At 60.4% G+C, this 17,038-nt stretch overlaps 3 protein-coding genes across 4 annotated transcripts in view; 2 read left to right on the forward strand and 1 right to left on the reverse strand.

Annotated features, from left to right (window-relative positions):
* Nucleotides 1–573: 573 nt before the first annotated feature.
* On the forward strand, nucleotides 574–5,366 carry CBX8 (chromobox 8). 2 transcript variants are annotated; one of them, XM_084492551.1, is made up of 5 exons: nucleotides 574–695; nucleotides 1,280–1,323; nucleotides 1,528–1,593; nucleotides 1,668–1,758; nucleotides 1,974–5,366. In XM_084492551.1, exons 1-5 carry the CDS (start codon nucleotides 627–629, stop codon nucleotides 2,814–2,816), a joined length of 1,113 nt encoding a protein of 370 aa, XP_084348677.1. In that variant the 5' UTR covers nucleotides 574–626; the 3' UTR covers nucleotides 2,817–5,366. The 2 variants fall into 2 exon arrangements, with proteins under 2 accessions (XP_084348677.1, XP_084348678.1); XM_084492552.1 differs by having other exon boundaries at nucleotides 1,692–1,758.
* Nucleotides 5,367–6,987: 1,621 nt separating this feature from the next.
* CBX2 (chromobox 2) lies at nucleotides 6,988–15,828 on the reverse strand. Its single transcript, XM_084492695.1, has 5 exons — nucleotides 15,714–15,828; nucleotides 15,586–15,629; nucleotides 14,974–15,039; nucleotides 13,076–13,145; nucleotides 6,988–12,572 (listed from the first exon to the last, which is right to left on the reverse strand). Exons 1-5 carry the CDS (start codon nucleotides 15,783–15,785, stop codon nucleotides 11,238–11,240), a joined length of 1,587 nt encoding a protein of 528 aa, XP_084348821.1. The 5' UTR covers nucleotides 15,786–15,828; the 3' UTR covers nucleotides 6,988–11,237.
* Nucleotides 15,829–16,850: 1,022 nt separating this feature from the next.
* The window catches only part of RBFOX3 (RNA binding fox-1 homolog 3), a 164,725-nt gene continuing 164,537 nt past the window's right edge, over nucleotides 16,851–17,038 (forward strand). Inside the window, exon 1 of the mRNA XM_084492404.1 lies at nucleotides 16,851–16,993. The gene's annotated coding sequence lies outside the window, so the exon portion shown is untranslated. The remainder of the gene's footprint in view (nucleotides 16,994–17,038) is intronic.

Raw genomic sequence — 17,038 nt, forward strand, 5'->3', positions numbered from 1 at the left:
GCGGTGGTGGCTGGGGAGGGGACGAGGGGCCCGGCCGCCCCCTCGGGTTCGCCCCGTCCAGGTGTGCTCGGAGCGGTGATGCCCGGAGGGGGGGGGGGGGGGGAGGTGATGGAAGGGGGGGGGGGGCGGTCCGCCCCGCCCCGCTCCGCCCCGTCCCGGGGCCGGCGGCTGCCGGTGGCGGCGGCTCCTTTGTGCTGCGCTGGGCTATTGGAAGGGAGGGGGGGGGACACGACTCGACGGGGAGGGTGGGGGTGGGCGCCCCCCTCGGAGCGGGCGGGGCGGCCGCGGGGAGAGAGGGGGGGGGAGCGGGGGGGGGGCGCGGCCGCGCCCCCCCCCCGCTCCCCCCCCCTCTCTCCCCGCGGCCGCCCCGCCCCGCGCTCATCGGGACGCGGCTCACGTCGGGGGGCGGCGCGGCGGCGGGGGCGGGCGCCGGGCCCGGGCCAATGCGGCGCGGGCGGAATATTCCACCCGGCTCCGCCAGCAACAAGTGCGGGGGGGGGGGGGCCCGGAGGGAGGGAGGGAGGGAGGGAGGGAGGGGGGGGCCGCGGCGCTGACGTCAGCGGGCGGAGTATTATGGTCTGGGCTGCGCTGGCGGCTGCCTGTGTGCTGCGAGCGGCCGCGTAAACATGGAGCTCTCGGCCGTCGGGGAGCGCGTCTTCGCGGCCGAGGCCCTGCTCAAGCGCCGCATCCGCAAAGTAGGTGCCCCCCCCCCACGGTATCCCCGACGGCCCCCCCCCCTTGCCGCGCCGCGCCGCGCCCCGCCGCCGCGCAGCCCCGCGCCAGGCCGCGCCGCCCGCCCCGCGCCCTCCCCCGGCCGCGCGGCGCTGCGGCGGCTCCGGCGGCGGCGGCGGCGGCGGTCGGCGGCCCGGCTGCGGCTCGGGCGCCCGCTGGGGGCGGCCCCGTCCTCCCCGCCGCATGCACGGGTTCCTCCGAGCGAGCGGGGCGGGCTCCGCCGCCGCCGCCGCCGCCGCTGCTGCGAGCCGGGCGTTGTGCGCGCCGGCCTCCCCGCTGCATGCTGCTGGGGGGCTGCGCGGGGTGGCTGCACGCGCATTTGTGTGATTTTTTGTTTTTTTAATTTATTTTTTTGGTGCATTTTTCCTCCCCCCCCTCCTCTCCCTCCCTCCCGCCCCGCGTCCCTCCCCCCTTGCATATTTTTGACACACGCCTTGGGTGCAGGCGTGTATTTGTTGCATGCATGTAATTGCATGTGTAGCTTTGTTGCAAGCGCTTATCGTGATTTCCCTCCATGCATATTTATTTTTTCTCTTTGCATCTGCAGGGGCGCATGGAATATCTCGTAAAATGGAAGGGCTGGTCTCAGAAGTAAGTCGGCTGTTTATACAATTTTGCAGGCTAGGAACTGTTGGGGGAGATGGCTCATTGTAGCTATTATTTCCCATTGTAGCAGAAAGGAAAGTTGGATCCCTTTCTCTAGGTCACGTATTTTTTGTTTCTTTTTTTCCTTCCCCTGTTACTCGTTCCCGATGCCTTTCCCTCTCTGTGTGCCCCCGCCCCCCCCCCCCCCAGGTACAGCACTTGGGAGCCCGAGGAAAACATTCTGGATGCCCGGCTGCTTGCAGCCTTTGAGGAAAGGTACAAGGCCTTTGCTAGTCGTAGCCATTGCACTTGTAAATATGTTGCTGTCTTGTAGCTATGCTGAATTGAAGCTTTGGTTTTTTTAACACCTCTAGGGAGCGAGAAATGGAGCTATACGGGCCTAAAAAGCGAGGCCCCAAGCCCAAAACCTTCCTGTTAAAGGTAAGGAGGCAGGAGCCCCGCGTGCGTCGGTGCTGCTGCGCCGGGGAGCGGCGAGGGCTGCAGGGAGCGTGCACGGGCGGCGTGCGGGGAGCTGGTCCCTCTCCGGCTCGGATGGAGAGCGCTCGGTGCAAAGGCAGCCCCTCGTCGTGTAAGTCGTAATTACGCACCCGGGTGGCAGGACAATAAAGTCACCGGTTGATTTATCTTCTTTGCAGGCCCAGGCAAAAGCGAAAGCCAAAACCTATGAATTCCGCAGTGACTCTTCCAGGGGGATCCGGGTGCCGTATCCTGGGCGCTCCCCCCAGGACCTGGGCTCCACGTCCCGGGCTAGGGAAGGACTCAGAAACATAGCCCTGGCTCCGCAGGGCGGCAGCAGCAGCAGCAGCACCCCCAAGGGAGACAGCATCCGGGACCGGGTTATCAGGGTGGAAGAGAAACCCGGGGAAACCCCCAAAAAGAGAGGCCCGAAGCCTAGGAAAGAGCTTTACAAGGACCTGGCGGAGACTCTGGATGCCTCCAAGAGGAAACTGGGGGAGCCGGGGGACAAGGTGGGGGACTACCTCAAGGCCAGGAAGATGGAGGAGGCGGCGGCGGGGGCGGCCAAGTTCAGCTCGGGACACAGCGTCATCCAGCTCGCCCGGCGGCCGGACCCCGACCTCTCCGGCACCATGTCCAGCCCCAACCGCGTCGAGGTGGGTATGAAGCTGGGGGCCGCCGAGAGCTACGCGCCCCGGGTCGCCAAGCACCGGGCGGACTTTCTGGACCCCAAGGGGCAAGGAGGGCTGGATCCCGGCGGGCCCAAAATCCTGCACAGCGCCGTGAGCCCCGGCTCCGTGGGCAGCCTGTACCGCGACGGCGTGGGCGGCCAGGCGGGGCGGCCCTCCCTCATCGCCAGGATCCCCGTCTCCAGGATCCTGGGGGACCCCGAGGAGGAGTCCTGGAGCCCGTCCCTCAACAACCTGGAGAAAGTGGTGGTAACTGACGTGACCTCTAACTTTTTGACCGTCACAATTAAGGAGAGCAGCACGGACCAAGGATTCTTTAAGGAGAAGCGATGAGTTTCTGTCAGTGGTGGTGCTGGGGATTTTCTTCGGTCTAGATCCAGACAAAAGCTTGGTTAGAGCTTGGTGGGCTTTTTTTTTTTTTTTCCTTTTTCTTTATTTTTAAAAATTTTTTTTTAATTTCCTGGAGAGGATTTAGAAACTGTCCTAAATTCATTAACTCATTCTTTTTTTTTTTTTTTTTTTTTCACGTCTTACATTTCGTTGGAAAAATTATCTCTAGAGTTATATTTTCTATTAGATGTAAATATGTTATTTAAGAAAAAATGCTTATATATATCTATATATATATATTTCAACTCTGAGTTGTTTTATTTAAATGGAGACAACAGTGACTGCTCAGTTGCTCTTAGAAAGGACAATAAAACTGAGAACTAACGGAGTTCATGCATCTGTTGCAGGAGCCGGTGTACATAATGAGTGATGTTCATAGCTAATTATGTTCTGGGTTTTTTTAACTATTATTTTTCATATGATGCTATGGATGGTGAAGGGGGAAGTGTTACTCCCTCGGAGGGCAAAGTGCCCAGATTTCTTGATTGTGATATAAGGTGTTGCTTGTACAATCAAGTGTGCTGTATCCAGAACTGTTGCCCTTGACAGTTGAAGTAAGCACTTGAATTTACAGTATTGTTGGGGAGGGGGCGTTGCCAGTTTAAAAAAAAAAAAAAAAGTTGCTACAAAATTGGGGCGGGGAAAAGCAGAAGTCCATAAAAAGGTTAAAACTGTTCTAGTGGAGTATTAACTTGAATTACCTTTTCTTGTGAAGGAAGAGGAGGTTTGTGTGTGTAAGATTCCTGAAAGGGGTGATACTGAAATGCACTTTAATAGAATTGTCATAGCAGTTGTGGGAGACAGAACTGAGCTGAGAATCTGTTTTCATTTTGTCTGGTCGCTTGATTCTTTTCCCCCACCCACTTCAAAAAAAAACAACAACTCTGTTTACATTCCTGAAATGCCAGAGAGGTTTGGGAGGGTAGCATGTCACTGCCCATATTTAGATGCTTTATACTGCTATAGAAAGTGGATTTTTTTTTTTCCAAACACAGATCACTTTAGACTGTTGGAAGACTCCAGATAAAGCATTTTCTAATATCCACATCTCTGACAAATCCCAGAGCCACCTTTATGCATTCAGAGACAATAAATATTTCCCTTTTCTTATGCTAGTTAAACAATAGCCAAGAGGCTAAATATTCCTGTGCGCAGAGCAGCTCCTGCTGACTCTGGTGGCTTTTTGTATTTTTATTTGCCTGCATATTTCTTCTGGCTCTGAAGGACTGTGCAGCTTTCTCCCAGGGCTCAGGCAGGGCATAGCAGCGGGATTTAATGGCTCTGAACAAAATGCAGCAGCTTCCCTCCGCCAGCATTGACCAGAAACCCTCGGCTGCCTTGCAGAAAGCCCGTGGCAGCGTCTCGCAGGAGGCGTGGGATGCTGCAGCCCTCTGCCCGCCCGCTCCTCCGCTCGCTCTTTCTCTCTAAACTCCATTGCAGCTTAACCAAGGTGAGGAGAGGTCGGGGTCTTTTAGCCCTCCCTAGGAAGGAGGAGAAGCGTTTCGTTGTGTTTTTAGTTGATGTAGAGCAGGTGTCCTCATGTCCTAACGCATTGATTTGAGCATCTCTGTCGGTTCAAAAGCACAAATCTGTCCAGCAGCCCCCGAGGGCCAGGGCTGGGAGAGATTGGCCTTTTCCATCCTTTCTGATTGGCCCGGTGAAGCTCTTAAACGCTTTCTAATTTGGGGACTGCACATAAGATGAAAGCACATGGGGCCTGACGGGGGGAGGAAGGGGCTGGGGCGAGGAGCAGCCTTTGCCTCTGGTAGGCCCATCTGGATAACTGCGGCTCCACCTTGCTCAGCCCCTTTCCCCTTCCATCTTTTGGGACCTTTGCCTTTGTCAGATGACCTAGCAAGAGGATGCTGTATTGACTGTACAAAGGGAGCCATTTCTGTGATTTATTTTTTTTGTTGTTTTCGTTTTTTTTTTTTGTTGTTGTTGTACGGCATATTTTGTAAAATTGAGATTTTTAACTTGGTTTGTACGAAGAGCCGAGGCAAGCAGCGTGCTGGTTTCAGTGCTAGTGCTTGGGCAGCTGACACGGGAGGTGGTGTCGGATGGACGATGGTGGGATGTAGCTGCCCTTCCTCCCCCTGCTGGGATGCTGAAGGCAGAAACCCACCTCCCTTTGCGGAACAGCCCAGAGCAGAGAGCTCCTGCCTCGCTCCACTGCCGGGGCCCGGTGGAGGATCGGTGTGCTTCACTCCAGCCCTGTGTACCTGTATATGTGTGCGGCCACCACACACGTATATAAAGCAAGACATACATGTGGGTGTATATGTGTGTATGTATATAGCGACGTATATACTGAGTGTGTGCGTGGGGGTGTGTGTGTGTGTGAATTATTTAAATCTAAGACTTGTATAAAAAAGATTTGGCTAAATCTCAGTCTCAGAAGTGAAGCTTAACTACGTGTCTTCTGCCAGCCGTGAATGTCCATATGAGACCTGCTTTTTATGTGAGTTTAAATATATACTTTGTAAATAGAAACGTGTCTTTCTCCCGTTTGTGGCTGGGGGGCGAGGAGCGGAGGGGGCTGGGGCGGTCGAGGGGCGCCGGGCCGGGGGTGCCCAGCGGCAGCGCGGGGCGGGCGGCGGGGCCCCGACGGGGAAGGGGGGGCGGCCCCGCTCCCTCCCTAGGCGCAGGGGGGCCGGGAGCCGCGGCCGTGCGGGACAGGGGGCGGCCCCCAGGAGCCGCCGGGGAAGGAAGGGTCCGAGCCGGCACCGGGGCGCCCCCCCGAGCACGGAGGCCGCCGGGCCGGGCTGTCCCGCGGTGCCCGGACGGGGCGGCGGCGGCGGCGGGCGCCGTGCGCGGCTCCGCTCCACGCCCAGAAAAGCCCCGGGGCCGCCGCTGCGCCCCGCTGAAGGCGTTCGGGTGCCGGGCTGGGCACGGGAACTGCTCCGGGCCGCTCCGCTCCGTCCTTGAGCCGCTCCGGCCGGCGGGGGGCCACGGCGCGGCCTTCCGACGGCGCGGGGCCGGGGCCCCGGTGCGCGGCGGCCGCCCCTGCCCGGCGAGCCCGGCCTTTGTATTCAAATCTCCCTCGGCCGCGCAGCCGGGGGGAGGCGAGGGGGTTTTATTGTGATTTTTTTTTCTTTTTTTTTTTTTTTTTAAGCTGTGTCCTCATTAACCTCCTTTTTCTGCTCCGCTGGGTGAAAGGCGCAGACCCCCTTATTATCAGAGCTGTCAGCATCTGTGCGCGGAAAATGAGTGTCAAGTAGGCGCGGGAGAAAGGGCCGCACAATGGCGCCTTTCTCCCCCGGCCCCAGCGGGGGGGACCCTTTCACACGGGCGCGGCGGGGCCCCAGGCCGGGGCGGTGCGGAGGGGGTGGGGACGGCCCGCGGGGGGGCGGGGGCCCGGCTGCCGGAGCCCCGGGACGCGGCCCGAGGAGCCCACCCCCCCCGCCCCCAGGGCGTTTCGGACGCCCCCCGCTTCTCCCCCTTCGCCCCCCGCCCCGGAGGCTCCGTTCCCCACCGCCCCCTCCGCCTCGGGAACCTCCGTTCCGCGGCCGCCCCGACGGGAGCCCCGACGGCGGAGCCCAGGCTCCGGGAACCGGCCCGGCTCGGGGCCGTTTCGCCCCCAGCCCCGCCGTGGCGGCCGGGCCCGGGAAGGCGCCGTCGCCCGGGCCCGTCCGCGGCCGCGCAGCGCCCTCCCCAGGCCGGCCGTGCCCGCTGCGCGCCCCGCGGCTCCCGGCGGCCGCCGCCCCCGGCCCGGCTCCATCCAGCACGTGCGGGGCGGCTCCCGGGGCCGGGCGGGCGCGGAGCGGAGCGGAGGCACCTGAGAGCCAGGGGCCAGAGCGGCCTCCCCCCGGCCGGTAGGAGCCGGAGCCCGGGCTCGGGAAGGAGCTGGGGGGGGCGGTTTCACGGCTCTGCTTCCCCTCAGCCTTCCCTCGCCCGACCCCGGTCCCCGCGGGGTTGGGGAGCACCGGGCCGGGGCTCCCCGCAGCCTCCCGGGAGGGAAGGGAAGGGAACGCGGGGCCCCGGCGGATGCGGGGTCGCAAGGCAGCAGCGGGGCTCACGCGTTGCCTCCCCCTGCTCGGGCTGGCACAGTGAGCACAGCAGGCTGAAAAGTTAAAAAAAATATTTATTGATATACTAAAAAAAAAAAGAGCAGTGGAAAAGTTATACAAAAAAAAAAAACCCGCCCGACGTAGCATCTCCTAGTGTTTTCCTGCAAATAAATTAAAAGTAGCCTAGAGGTCTAAACTAGCACTAATGTCCAGCAGTACCAGGAACCACACAGCATGGAACGCGAGCAAGCTGGCACGAGGGTGACCGCGGCCCAGGGAGCCCCGCGTCGCTCCGCGGGCCGGGCGGCTGTCCTGCTCCAGCAAAGCACTTAAGCTTTCCCAGGGTAATAACATCTCCAACTTTTGTTCTCTGAAAATAAAAGCAAACAAACAGCTGTAGTTTAAAGCAATTATAAGTGTCATACAGGAACGATTTGGCTCTCTCTTTAATTAAAACATACAAATCAGACCAGTGACTGGCGCAAGTTACAAGAACAATTGTTTGTTTTCACCCAATTTCTTTCAGTAAAAACCTCTCCCTCTCTGGAGCCCTTCACACTCAGATCAGAAACTCAAAGCAAACTAATGCCCTGAAACCATCCCCGTCCTTCCACGAGCTCCATTTTTTTTTTTTTTTGGTACAAATATATATATATAAAAATATACTAGGCTTCTAAGGAAGATGGCTGAATTGGCCACCTCTTCCAGTCCAATGGAAAACAACAAGTATACTTAACCAGATTATGCCTGGAGAAAATATCCATTCAATATACAAATACTGCAGGACTTTCCACATCGGAAACCCCTTAGAAAATGACAAGTGACAAACCTTTAATTGGTTGTTTGACACACAACTGAACACTCAAACCCATAGCAGCAAACTTAAAATAAAAAATAAAAAGGTAGACCTTGAATACTAATGGCACTGACTGGTAAACACGGTCTGCATCAGCTTTCAACCTCTGTCCACAAAAGATTACCGTAAATCACTCACATAATGTGCCTTTGAGAGGCAAACTTCAACACAAAGCTTTCACTCAGACGCACGCCAGCGCCGCTGGGAGAGTCAAGGTCCTGAAACACGAGGTCAGGAGGGGCTGGGGAAGGGGGGAGGGATGAGATGAAGTTTAGAAAAATTTCTGGATTATCATTTTCACCATTCTTAAACCTTTGGAATCGAACCAGCTGGTGAGCAGAAAGGCACAATAGCTAAAGCGGTGACAGCAGAGTCCTGCCGCTACCTAGGGCAATGCCTGGGGACGCTGGGTGAAGCCGCTGTGGGGCCGCTCGCCCTCCCAGGAGGGTGTCAGCCTGGGGGGGCATCAGCCTGGCCCGGGGCAGGAGCAAGCTGCCAGAAGGAGAAAGGCACTGGGGCTGTGATGGGGCACTCTGGAGGGAGCAGCCTTCTCGGAGCCGGTGAGCAATGACCACGCCATCTGCCCTCCTGTCTCATCTCATGCACCTTCTGGGGATGCTGAGTGCCTGACCCCTTCTCAGACCATCCTCAAATGCTTTTCCCCTTCGGCAGCCAGCTTGGGACACCAGCCCCACATCCCATCCTAGGCAAAAGCATCCCTGCTGGGCCGGCTTCCCCTTGGGAGTATCCATCGGCCGCCTCCAGCACTCGGGGCTGGGCGTCCTGTGGGGTCGCGGCTGTCCCCAGCACCCTGTGACCACCCCAGCTTTGCATAGGCACAAACCTGTCGTAGGACCGGTGTCACGGACAAGGCTGAAATAAGGACAGTTGCAAAAGGCACATTGTTGTGTAGTTTGGATCTGCAAAGGCCAACTAGCAAACATTTGGTGTGTGGGGAAGAGAGCCGGGCATTACCTCGGAGGTCCCACAAACCCCTCGGTTACCCCCCCAGAACGCGAGGCTGCGCCTGGAGCGCTCGTTTCTGCTAACACAGGCTGATGTTTCCTTGGACTTTTCAAAGCAACCGTATGTCATTTGGCAACGTTAAAGACTACAAGGTAAACATAACAGACTGACATTTTGGCATTGTGGAGCTCCACGGACACTGTCCTTTGGGAACCCCATCTGTGGACGAGGATCACCTGAAGCTCACCTCTTCCCTGGGGCCCTTTGCCTCGTGGAGCAGAGCCCAGCCCGCTGCAGGCCTGGGGCTGCACGAGGCCTTCTGCAGGCAGCTTGCAGCAAATCCCCCTGGTCCCCAGCTGCCCGGCACTGTGGCGAAGTGACATTCAAGGCAGCGTGGCTGCGCACAGGGACAACTGCACAGGAGCTGCAGGGATACCCCTTGGCCCACCCCAGCTCGCCATCAGCTCCCACAGGATGCTGCACTCAGGCTCTAGAACAAAACCAGCTCAAAGCCATGACCAACGGGATGGCTGCGGATTAAATAAGAAGCTAAGGGAATCCATTTCTAGCCCACAGGAGCTTTTTCTGGAGAAGATGGCAGCCACCACGCAGGGAACAACGTCCCTTTCGCACCCAGGCAGCAAGCGCTGCCATCGCTGGTTTTTCATTTCACCTGAGAATTGCACCACCGGCAGCCAACGCAGCTGTGGTGGTCTGATGCATTGGGGCTTCAGAAACGTGTACCCTTCATTTGGTCTCTTTTCCTCTCTGCGCTCCTGTGGGTACCGACGCCGCAAGTGCCCCCGTCTGTGGCAAAATAAGATGCTCGGCCCCGTGGCAGGGTACTGTGGTCCGGCGAGCGATGAGCCGTACTGATGCCGTGCCTGCAGCCACCCCGAGCCACGGCGCAGACCCTGGAGGCACTTCCTACTAACGTACCCAGAGACCTGGCAGACGGCAGGCTTTGCATCTTCTCCAGAGAAGGAGTTCAGCATTAACAGAACTAAAATGACCTCAAATGCTATTAAACTCTGCCTGAACTACTGCTGTTAATTTTGGCTTGTAAGAGTAATCTATAGCAGGGAAAAAGACCTCAGTAAAAAAGCCATTATTGGTTGCAATTACAAGCCAGAATTAACAACCCAGCTGCTGGCTCGGGACGGGAGGGCGAGGTGGCCGCAGAAGATGCCGCAGCCTGGGGGGCCAGCAGCAGTGGGTGCCTGCTGCTGACTGCTCTGGGCAACCCGGGCAGGTGTTGTCCTCCACCAGCCCCCGAGCCCTCCAGCTGGAGAAAAATGGGGACTCTGAGCACAATTCAACACCGATGAGCATCCAAGGCATGGGGCTTGACAGCAGTACCGGGTCCAGTTGGTTTTTAACCTAACTCCAGCACCAACCTCAGCCAACTGGGAGCCATAGCACCAACCTACCTGCTGTCAAGAGTTTGAATGTTCTGCAAGACTTAACAAATATTCCCCAGCTTGGTCCCTGCAAGTGCCTGGATGCTGCTGAGTGTGAGGCTGAGGCGCTGGGAGGCCAGGAGGAGGCAGAGGAGCAGCTCTGGGCTCCCTGGGCTGTACGACTGGACTCGGTGCCTGCTGCCCGTCACCCCTTGCTCTCAAAGAGGCATCTTTGCCACCCTGTCTCATCAGTGTCTCACCATTCAGCCTTTGCTAGACTGGGTTTATTCCCCTCCCTCTAAAAAAAAGGTTTTTCCCTTAATAAAAAATGTAAACAGTATTTCCTTATCAGCTGGAAACCACAACGGAGACATTGTGGACTTCACCATCATTGGAACTGACCTAGCCCAGGGGGGTGGCTGGACTTAATGTACCCTGAAAAACCCCCGTACCACAGCCATCCCCCAGCCCTCGGGTGCTGGGAGCATCAGCTGTCTATTTGGATCGACTTGTGACTGTCCTCGCAGCTTGGAGGTGGATTCACGGGGCGCCCAGAGGAGAGAAGAGGCTCTCCTTTCCTCTCCTTTCCTCTCCCGAGCATCAGCTTGGCCCGTGGCCCCTCCACCCCTTCTCCCTGCCACCAGAGCCCTGCGCTGTGTTCTGCCATCTCAAGCTGCCAAGCAGGGAGAGCCGTGTACGGTGAAGCCTGGCTCAGAACTTGCCAGCCCGTCCCCTCCCAGCAGCACAACGCCTCCGCTCCCGGCCCGCGGCGCTGGCCCCTCTACGCGGGGCCCCGGCTCTGGCAGGACGAAGGGCAGCAGGGAGGGACTCCCTCATGTGCTGGCACTTCTGAGCGGGTTTCACCGTACGTTTCCCTGGCCCTCTGAGCACAAATCTCAACAGGTCTCGCGGGGTGCACATGGGTGCTGCAGACAGTGTCCGAGCTGGCACTGCCTGCAGCACTGGGCGCCGCGCTGCAGGGAACGGAGGCAGCCGCTGGCAGGGGCGGACGGTCACCATGCGAGTCCCTGCCACGGGGCATTCACCTAAAGAAAGAAAAACCTGACGGGAGAGCTGGGCAAGGCTACGGGAGAGGCCCGGGGACCGCCTCCCTCCTCTCCCGCTCCCTGGCTCAGTATTGCCGCAGGTTGAAGAACCCGACGCTGGTGGGGGACTCCTTGACCGTCACCGTGATCAAGTTAGCGGTGACGTCCGTGACGAAGACGTGCTCGATCAGGCTGCGGGTGGGCTTCCAGTCCTGGCTGGTCTGGATGGAGACGGACATGTTCTGACCCACGCCGGGGAAGGAAGCAGAATCCCGATCCGAGTCCGAGCTGGTCTCTTCGCCTGTGCTCACTTCGGAGAGGGCGGCTGGCTTGCGGCTCTCGGGGGCCACGTGCCCCTCTTGCGTGCTGGCCGTGCCACCCTTGGCCAAGTCCCTCTCGCCAGTGACCGCCCTGTGTGCCTGCTTCTCGCTCTTGCTGCTGTCCCCCACGCTGGCAGCATTCGATCCAGCACTGGCTCCACCGCTCTTCGTGACGGCGGCACCCGCGCTCGCCGCTGCCCCGGCGCTTTTGGACAGGGTGCTGCACACGTGGCGAGGGAGGCTGCTCCCCCCGGCTGCGTTCTGCCCGTTTTTGACGCTCTGCAAGTTTAAAGCTTGGAGGTTCAGCTCCTGACTGGATGCCAGCTGGCTCCCGGGCACAGCCGAGCTCGCAGGCGTCTTGCTGCCGTTGTGCAGCATTTGGGCTCCTGCAGCGAACCCAGACTTCGGGTCCCCTCCAGCACCGCCGCCGGGAACCTTGGCAGTCTTGGCTCCCTGCATGGTCAGCCCAAGCTCCCCAGATCCTTTCTGGTTCCTCATTTTTAGGTCCAGCCCTAAGCCGCTCTTGCTCGATGCCTGCGACTTCAGCGCGAGCCTGCTCAGGGGCGAGGTCTCTGCCGAGCTCTGGTTTTGGGACATCCTGTTCATGTAGTGCACGATGGAGCTCTGCCAGCTGATGGCCCGGTTCGGGCTGGTGGAGCCGCTCTTCATCATGCTGGGGAGGTTTTCTGCCGACGACCCTCCGGAGCTGAGCCCAGCCAAGGTGCCCGGCGCTTCCTTCAGCACAGCCATCCCTGAGCCCTGCGTGCTGTGCTGGGGCTGCAGCTTCCCCATCAGCTTGGCACTGCTCCCCACCTCCTTGCGGGACGTTTTCAGCACCTTTGTCAAGTTCACGGTCCTCCGAGCTGCCTTCTGCTCTGGGGGGAGAGGTTTCCGCCCACGCTTCTTTCTGGAAGTGTCTTTCATTTCTGGCTTTGCCACCAGGATCTGAGCTTTCTTCTGGGGCACCGGGTGAGTCTCTCTGCTGCGGGGACCTCTCTTTGCTTCCAGGTCACTTTCATCCTCTTCATCGGAGGAGGAAGAAGAGGAGGATGTTGAGGAAGAGGAACTACTTGACTTACTTTTTGAGGGCATCTCTGGTTCCTATGAAGCAATGAGGAGGAACAGGGAAAGAGTGAAGACAAATTATCAAAGAACAGCCAGGGACACTGCAAATCCTCCAGCGTGGCCTGGCTGGGTGCCCTGGACAAGCACACAGGTTCTTTCCCTGTGTTCCTGAGCTTCTCTCCCTAGATGACACGCGGCCTCTGCCATAAAATGAGCCAGGGAACATGCAATAAAGCACCGGCAAGGCACAAACACCAGGCAGGACCCGGTGCTTGGGAACTGCTCTGTCTCTTTCTACACCACCACCAGACCAGCGACGAAGAGAAGTCCTCCTGCGGGCATCCCTGTCCAGCTGCCCATCCTGCACTCTGCAGAGCCTCTACCACAGGGTCTGCAGGCACTGCCGTGTCCTCGCCACCCTCCGTGGGCTCAGCACCCATGACACCGTGTTGTGGGACAGACACCCGCTGGTGCCCCTCAGGGTCAGAGCCTCGCCAGGGCTGTCTCTGCTGTGGGTTTCCACCACCTCCAGGACTTACCACGTGTTTCCTGGGCCTGCCCCTGGGCCGTTTGCCTCTCTTGCGGTTCTGCACTTCTTTCTCGTGTTCCCTGGAAAAAAAAAAAAAATCACAAAAAAACGATTAAGGACAAAGCTTGAATAAAAAAAATAATAATAAAAAAATAACAAGCCCACCCTGATTCTTCCATTTCTTCTGTCATTAAAAAAAATCCTGCTCTGATGCTGTGGGCTCAGCTCCGCTCTGAGCAGCAGCTGGAAGGCGTCCCACAACCTGCAGCCTCCCCGTGGGGTACCTGGGCCAGGCTAGGTAGCAGCACCCTTCCCTTCCACAACCATTTCCAACACTTGGGGGCCACACATTGCTATCAGTATTTAAAATATGTCAGGCTGCTGTGCACCTCAGCAGCAGCTTTGGAATGAAAACACCACGAGCCTTTCCCCCAGCTGACCTACAGCATCTGGAAGACTTGGGCCAAGAATGTGAAGAAAAAAGAACTACAAACGGAGAAAAGGGCTACAAAAATGGTGGACAAAGATGGCTGTCCAGACAGCAGGATATTCAGCTGGCTCAGCAAGAAAGCATTTGCCCTGCTATACTGGCGGAGAGATGAAAAGAAAAAGTCTCTTGCATAAAACATGGGACTGAACTGCATGGATGGCTGAAATGCGTTTACCAAACAGCTCCATCCGCCGTGCAACACCGTCCTGATGGCTGCCCTAGTCCTGGTACCTTTGTTCCACTGTTTGTCTCCTCGTTTGCTACGAGAACACTCCCACAGCAAGGAGTTTCCAGTGCTCAGCGACGCACCACAGCGTTGCCCATCCCAAGCCAGCGACCTTTCCAATTCGCAGCAAAATTTGCTGCTTTGCCGGCAGAATGGGAACAGAACAACGGATGCATCTGAACGGTCTCTGCTGAGCCCTTCCTTATTTACACACCCGCAGAGCTGCGCTTCCCCTTCCCGGCGAGAAGCAGGCCAGCCCCTGTGCAGAGGGGCAGCGATGGCACTCCCTGGGGTCCCAGCTTTCTCTCTTTCACCGGGCTCATTTTACCTCTGCTGCATCCTTGGCGGGGAGGTGGTGGCCCGGGCCAACAGCCACGCAAAGCCCGGGGTGACCGTACTGAGAATGTGTTCAGGTCACGATACTACTTGGTGTTTCTCCATTTAAAAGGGACAGTGTTAAGCTGTATCACATACGGCTGACTAAACTCCGTGCTGCCTGCAATAACCACCAGCTTCCATTCTTGAAAAAAATGGCTCCAGAAACGAGTTATAATTAAATCCTATCGTAAACTTTAATGATTTTTATTAATATGGAGCCAAAATACTTGGCAGCACTGTGCTTAATGTAGCCAGCTGGCTACTTTTCTATCTCCATGCCTGACTCCCGGTGTATAATAGCTGCAGAACAATTGCAGCTCACAGCTCGGCTCTGTGTCGTAGCCCGGCTCTGGCAGAGGACACCATTTTCTCCCACCCATTCCTTCCTCACCCCTCTCGCAGCTATGCCCTCCGTAAATACACGCTGGTGCCTTTCCGAGTCCACCATTTCCGTAGCCGTAGGAGTGGTCTCCCCACCTGGGCGTGCAGTCACCCCCCGAGCACAGCCGAGGCCCCGGCTGCTGGTCGGGGAACAAGAGCTAAAGGTCTCTGCTGGGTGCTGCTGTGCGCCCATTGTGCGGCGCGAGCACAAACAGATTGTGCACAGGGCCATAAATTCTCCGTGTTTACCCAGCCTGGGGAGAGCCGTCCTAGGTGGACCTGAACTGTAATTTCAGGAGATGAACAAAAGAGCTGTGCCACAAAAGGCACGGAGAGCCCCGGTCTGTTGTTTCCACAACTTCCACCGCACGCGCGGCCAATTAGAAGTTAATTGACTTTATCGTTCGTTTAGAAATATTTACGGTTTGCTCACTTCTTTTGGAAAGCGAGGAGCAGTCTCGGATCAAGGATGTTCTCCTCGGGTTCCCAGCTGTTGTGCCTGGAACAGAAGACGGGACTGGGCGAGAGCACGGGACCACCACTCGCCACCCCCCCCTCCCTGTTACCGGCCGGGCCCCGGGGAGTTCAGCCGAGGACACCCGGGCCCTCCGCGAGCCCCGGACCGAGGACCCGGCGCCGGGCCCCGCGCTTCCCACAACGGCGGCGATGGGGACGGAGGTGGCCGGGCTCGGGGCGCCGTCGGGGCCCGGGGCGTCCCAGCACCGACGGCTGGGGACGAGGGGCCGAGGGGGGCGCGGGCCGGGGGCGGCCACGGCGGCGCCGCTCGAGGCGAGCCCCGCGCATCCCGGGGGAGCAGGAGGGGGACGCGCGGCCGGTGCCTGCCCGCCGGGGGGGCGCCGGAGGGGGGGCGGCCCGGCCCGTCGGGGGGGGGCTCAGCCCCACGCGGCGGCGGGGAGGGCCGGGCCGCGGCCGCGCTTATTTGTAAACAAAAGGAGCGGCGCGGCCCGAACAAAAGCGGCCGGGCGGGCGGCCCCCCGCGCCCCGCACCGCCCCGCGCCCCCCCCCGGCCCCGCGCCCCGCTCACTTGGAGGACCAGCCCCGCCACTTGACCAGGTACTCCAGCTTGCCCTGCGGAGAGAGGCACAGAGAGGCGCGTTAGCGGAGGCGGCGGGGCCGGGGCCGGGGCGCGGGGGGGGCGCGGCGGGGGCCCACCTTGCGGAGCCGCTTGCTGAGGATGCACTCGGCGGCGAAGACCTGCTCTCCCACGCTGCTCAGCTCCTCCATGGCGCCGGCCGGCCCCGCTGCGGCCCCGGCCCCGGCCGCGGCCCCGCACGCACGCACACACAAGGGGAGCCCCCGGGCGCGCCCCCGACGGCGGCCGCGCGCGCCCCCGCCCCCCCATCCCCGCGCGCCCCCCGGCACAATGCGACGCGCGCGCCCCCGGCGGGGGGGGAGAAGGGGGGCTCCCCAAATTCCCCGCCGGCCAATGGGGAGCGGAGGGCGGGCCGTGACGGCGCGGGGGGGGGGGGGAGGCATTGTCTGCCGCGACCCCTCCCCTTCCTGCCCGCGCGGGGGGCGGCCCGGCCCGGCCCGGCCCGGGGACAATGGGCAGGGGCTGGCCCGGTTCGGCCCGGCCCGGTTCGGCCCGGTGCGGGTGCGCAGAGCCGCAGCGCGGTGCTTTGTTCCCCTGGGCGCGGGGCCGGCTGGCGGCGTGTGCGGCACGGCCCGGCACGGCTCGGCACGGCCCGCACGGTGCAGGGCTGCTGCGGGGCTCCCGGCACAGCACGGGGGGAGCCTAGACCCGGCCCGGTCCCGCCCGGTGTCCGCTCGGTGTCCGCCCGGTGCCGGCGCTGTCCCGCCCCGAGCATCCCGGTCCCGGCCGGGCTCGGCCACCGGCTCCGGGCCGCGGCGTGGCCGGGGACAAAGCGGCGCGGGGCAGCCCCGGGGCACGGGGACGCAGCCCCCACGCAGCCCCCGGTCGGTGCCGGAGCCGGGGCTGTGGTTCTGAAGCGGTTGGCGAGCGATTAAAGGCCGGCGGGGCGGGGGGGGCCACCCGGCGGGGCCATCCGTGTCGCGGTGCCACCCGCGGGCTCGCGGCCAGGTAGCGCCCGGCTCGGAATCGCTTTCCCCGGCGCCCAGCCCAGCCCAGCCGAGCCGCGCCGAGCCGAGCCGAGCCAAGGAGCGCGCCGCGGCCCCGCGCACCGGGGCGGGCAGGGCAGCGGGAGCGGCCGGCGCACGGCGGCTGTGGGCGTGGAGCGCCGGGCTCGGTGCTTCACGGGCATGAAGAAGATGAGTCAGCACCGCGGGGAGTTCGCAACCGCGGGCCCGGAGCCTGCGAGCAACCGCGCGGCAGCCGCAGGGCAATGAATTCCCGTAGCCCGAACGCTTCGGTGCCCGCGGCGTGCGCGGACTGAGCGGGCCCCCCCCCCGGGCGATGGGGTGTCCTGCACGCGGGGCTGCCGCTCAGACCCCCCCCGGGACCGCTGCCTCCGGTAAGCACCGCTGGGCTGGGCAAAGCCGCTCTGCGCCTCCGTGCG

Source organism: Aythya ferina (assembly GCF_964211825.1).
Source record: "Aythya ferina genome assembly, chromosome: 18".
Lineage (NCBI taxonomy): Eukaryota > Metazoa > Chordata > Aves > Anseriformes > Anatidae > Aythya > Aythya ferina.

What these genes read in the sequence shown, in the direction of transcription:
- CBX8 (XM_084492551.1), top strand. Translation starts at nt 627, where the DNA reads ATGGAGCTCTCGGCCGTCGGGGAGCGCGTCTTCGCGGCCGAGGCCCTG. An exon ending in TGGAAGGGCTGGTCTCAGAA is followed by an intron (nt 1,324 to 1,527) that starts GTAAGTCGGCTG and finishes CCCCCCCCCCAG; the next exon opens with GTACAGCACTTGGGAGCCCG. An exon ending in CTTGCAGCCTTTGAGGAAAG is followed by an intron (nt 1,594 to 1,667) that starts GTACAAGGCCTT and finishes GCTGAATTGAAG; the next exon opens with CTTTGGTTTTTTTAACACCT.
- CBX2 (XM_084492695.1), bottom strand. Translation starts at nt 15,785, where the DNA reads ATGGAGGAGCTGAGCAGCGTGGGAGAGCAGGTCTTCGCCGCCGAGTGC. An exon ending in TCAGCAAGCGGCTCCGCAAG is followed by an intron (nt 15,630 to 15,713) that starts GTGGGCCCCCGC and finishes CTCTCTCCGCAG; the next exon opens with GGCAAGCTGGAGTACCTGGT. An exon ending in TGGCGGGGCTGGTCCTCCAA is followed by an intron (nt 15,040 to 15,585) that starts GTGAGCGGGGCG and finishes CTTCTGTTCCAG; the next exon opens with GCACAACAGCTGGGAACCCG.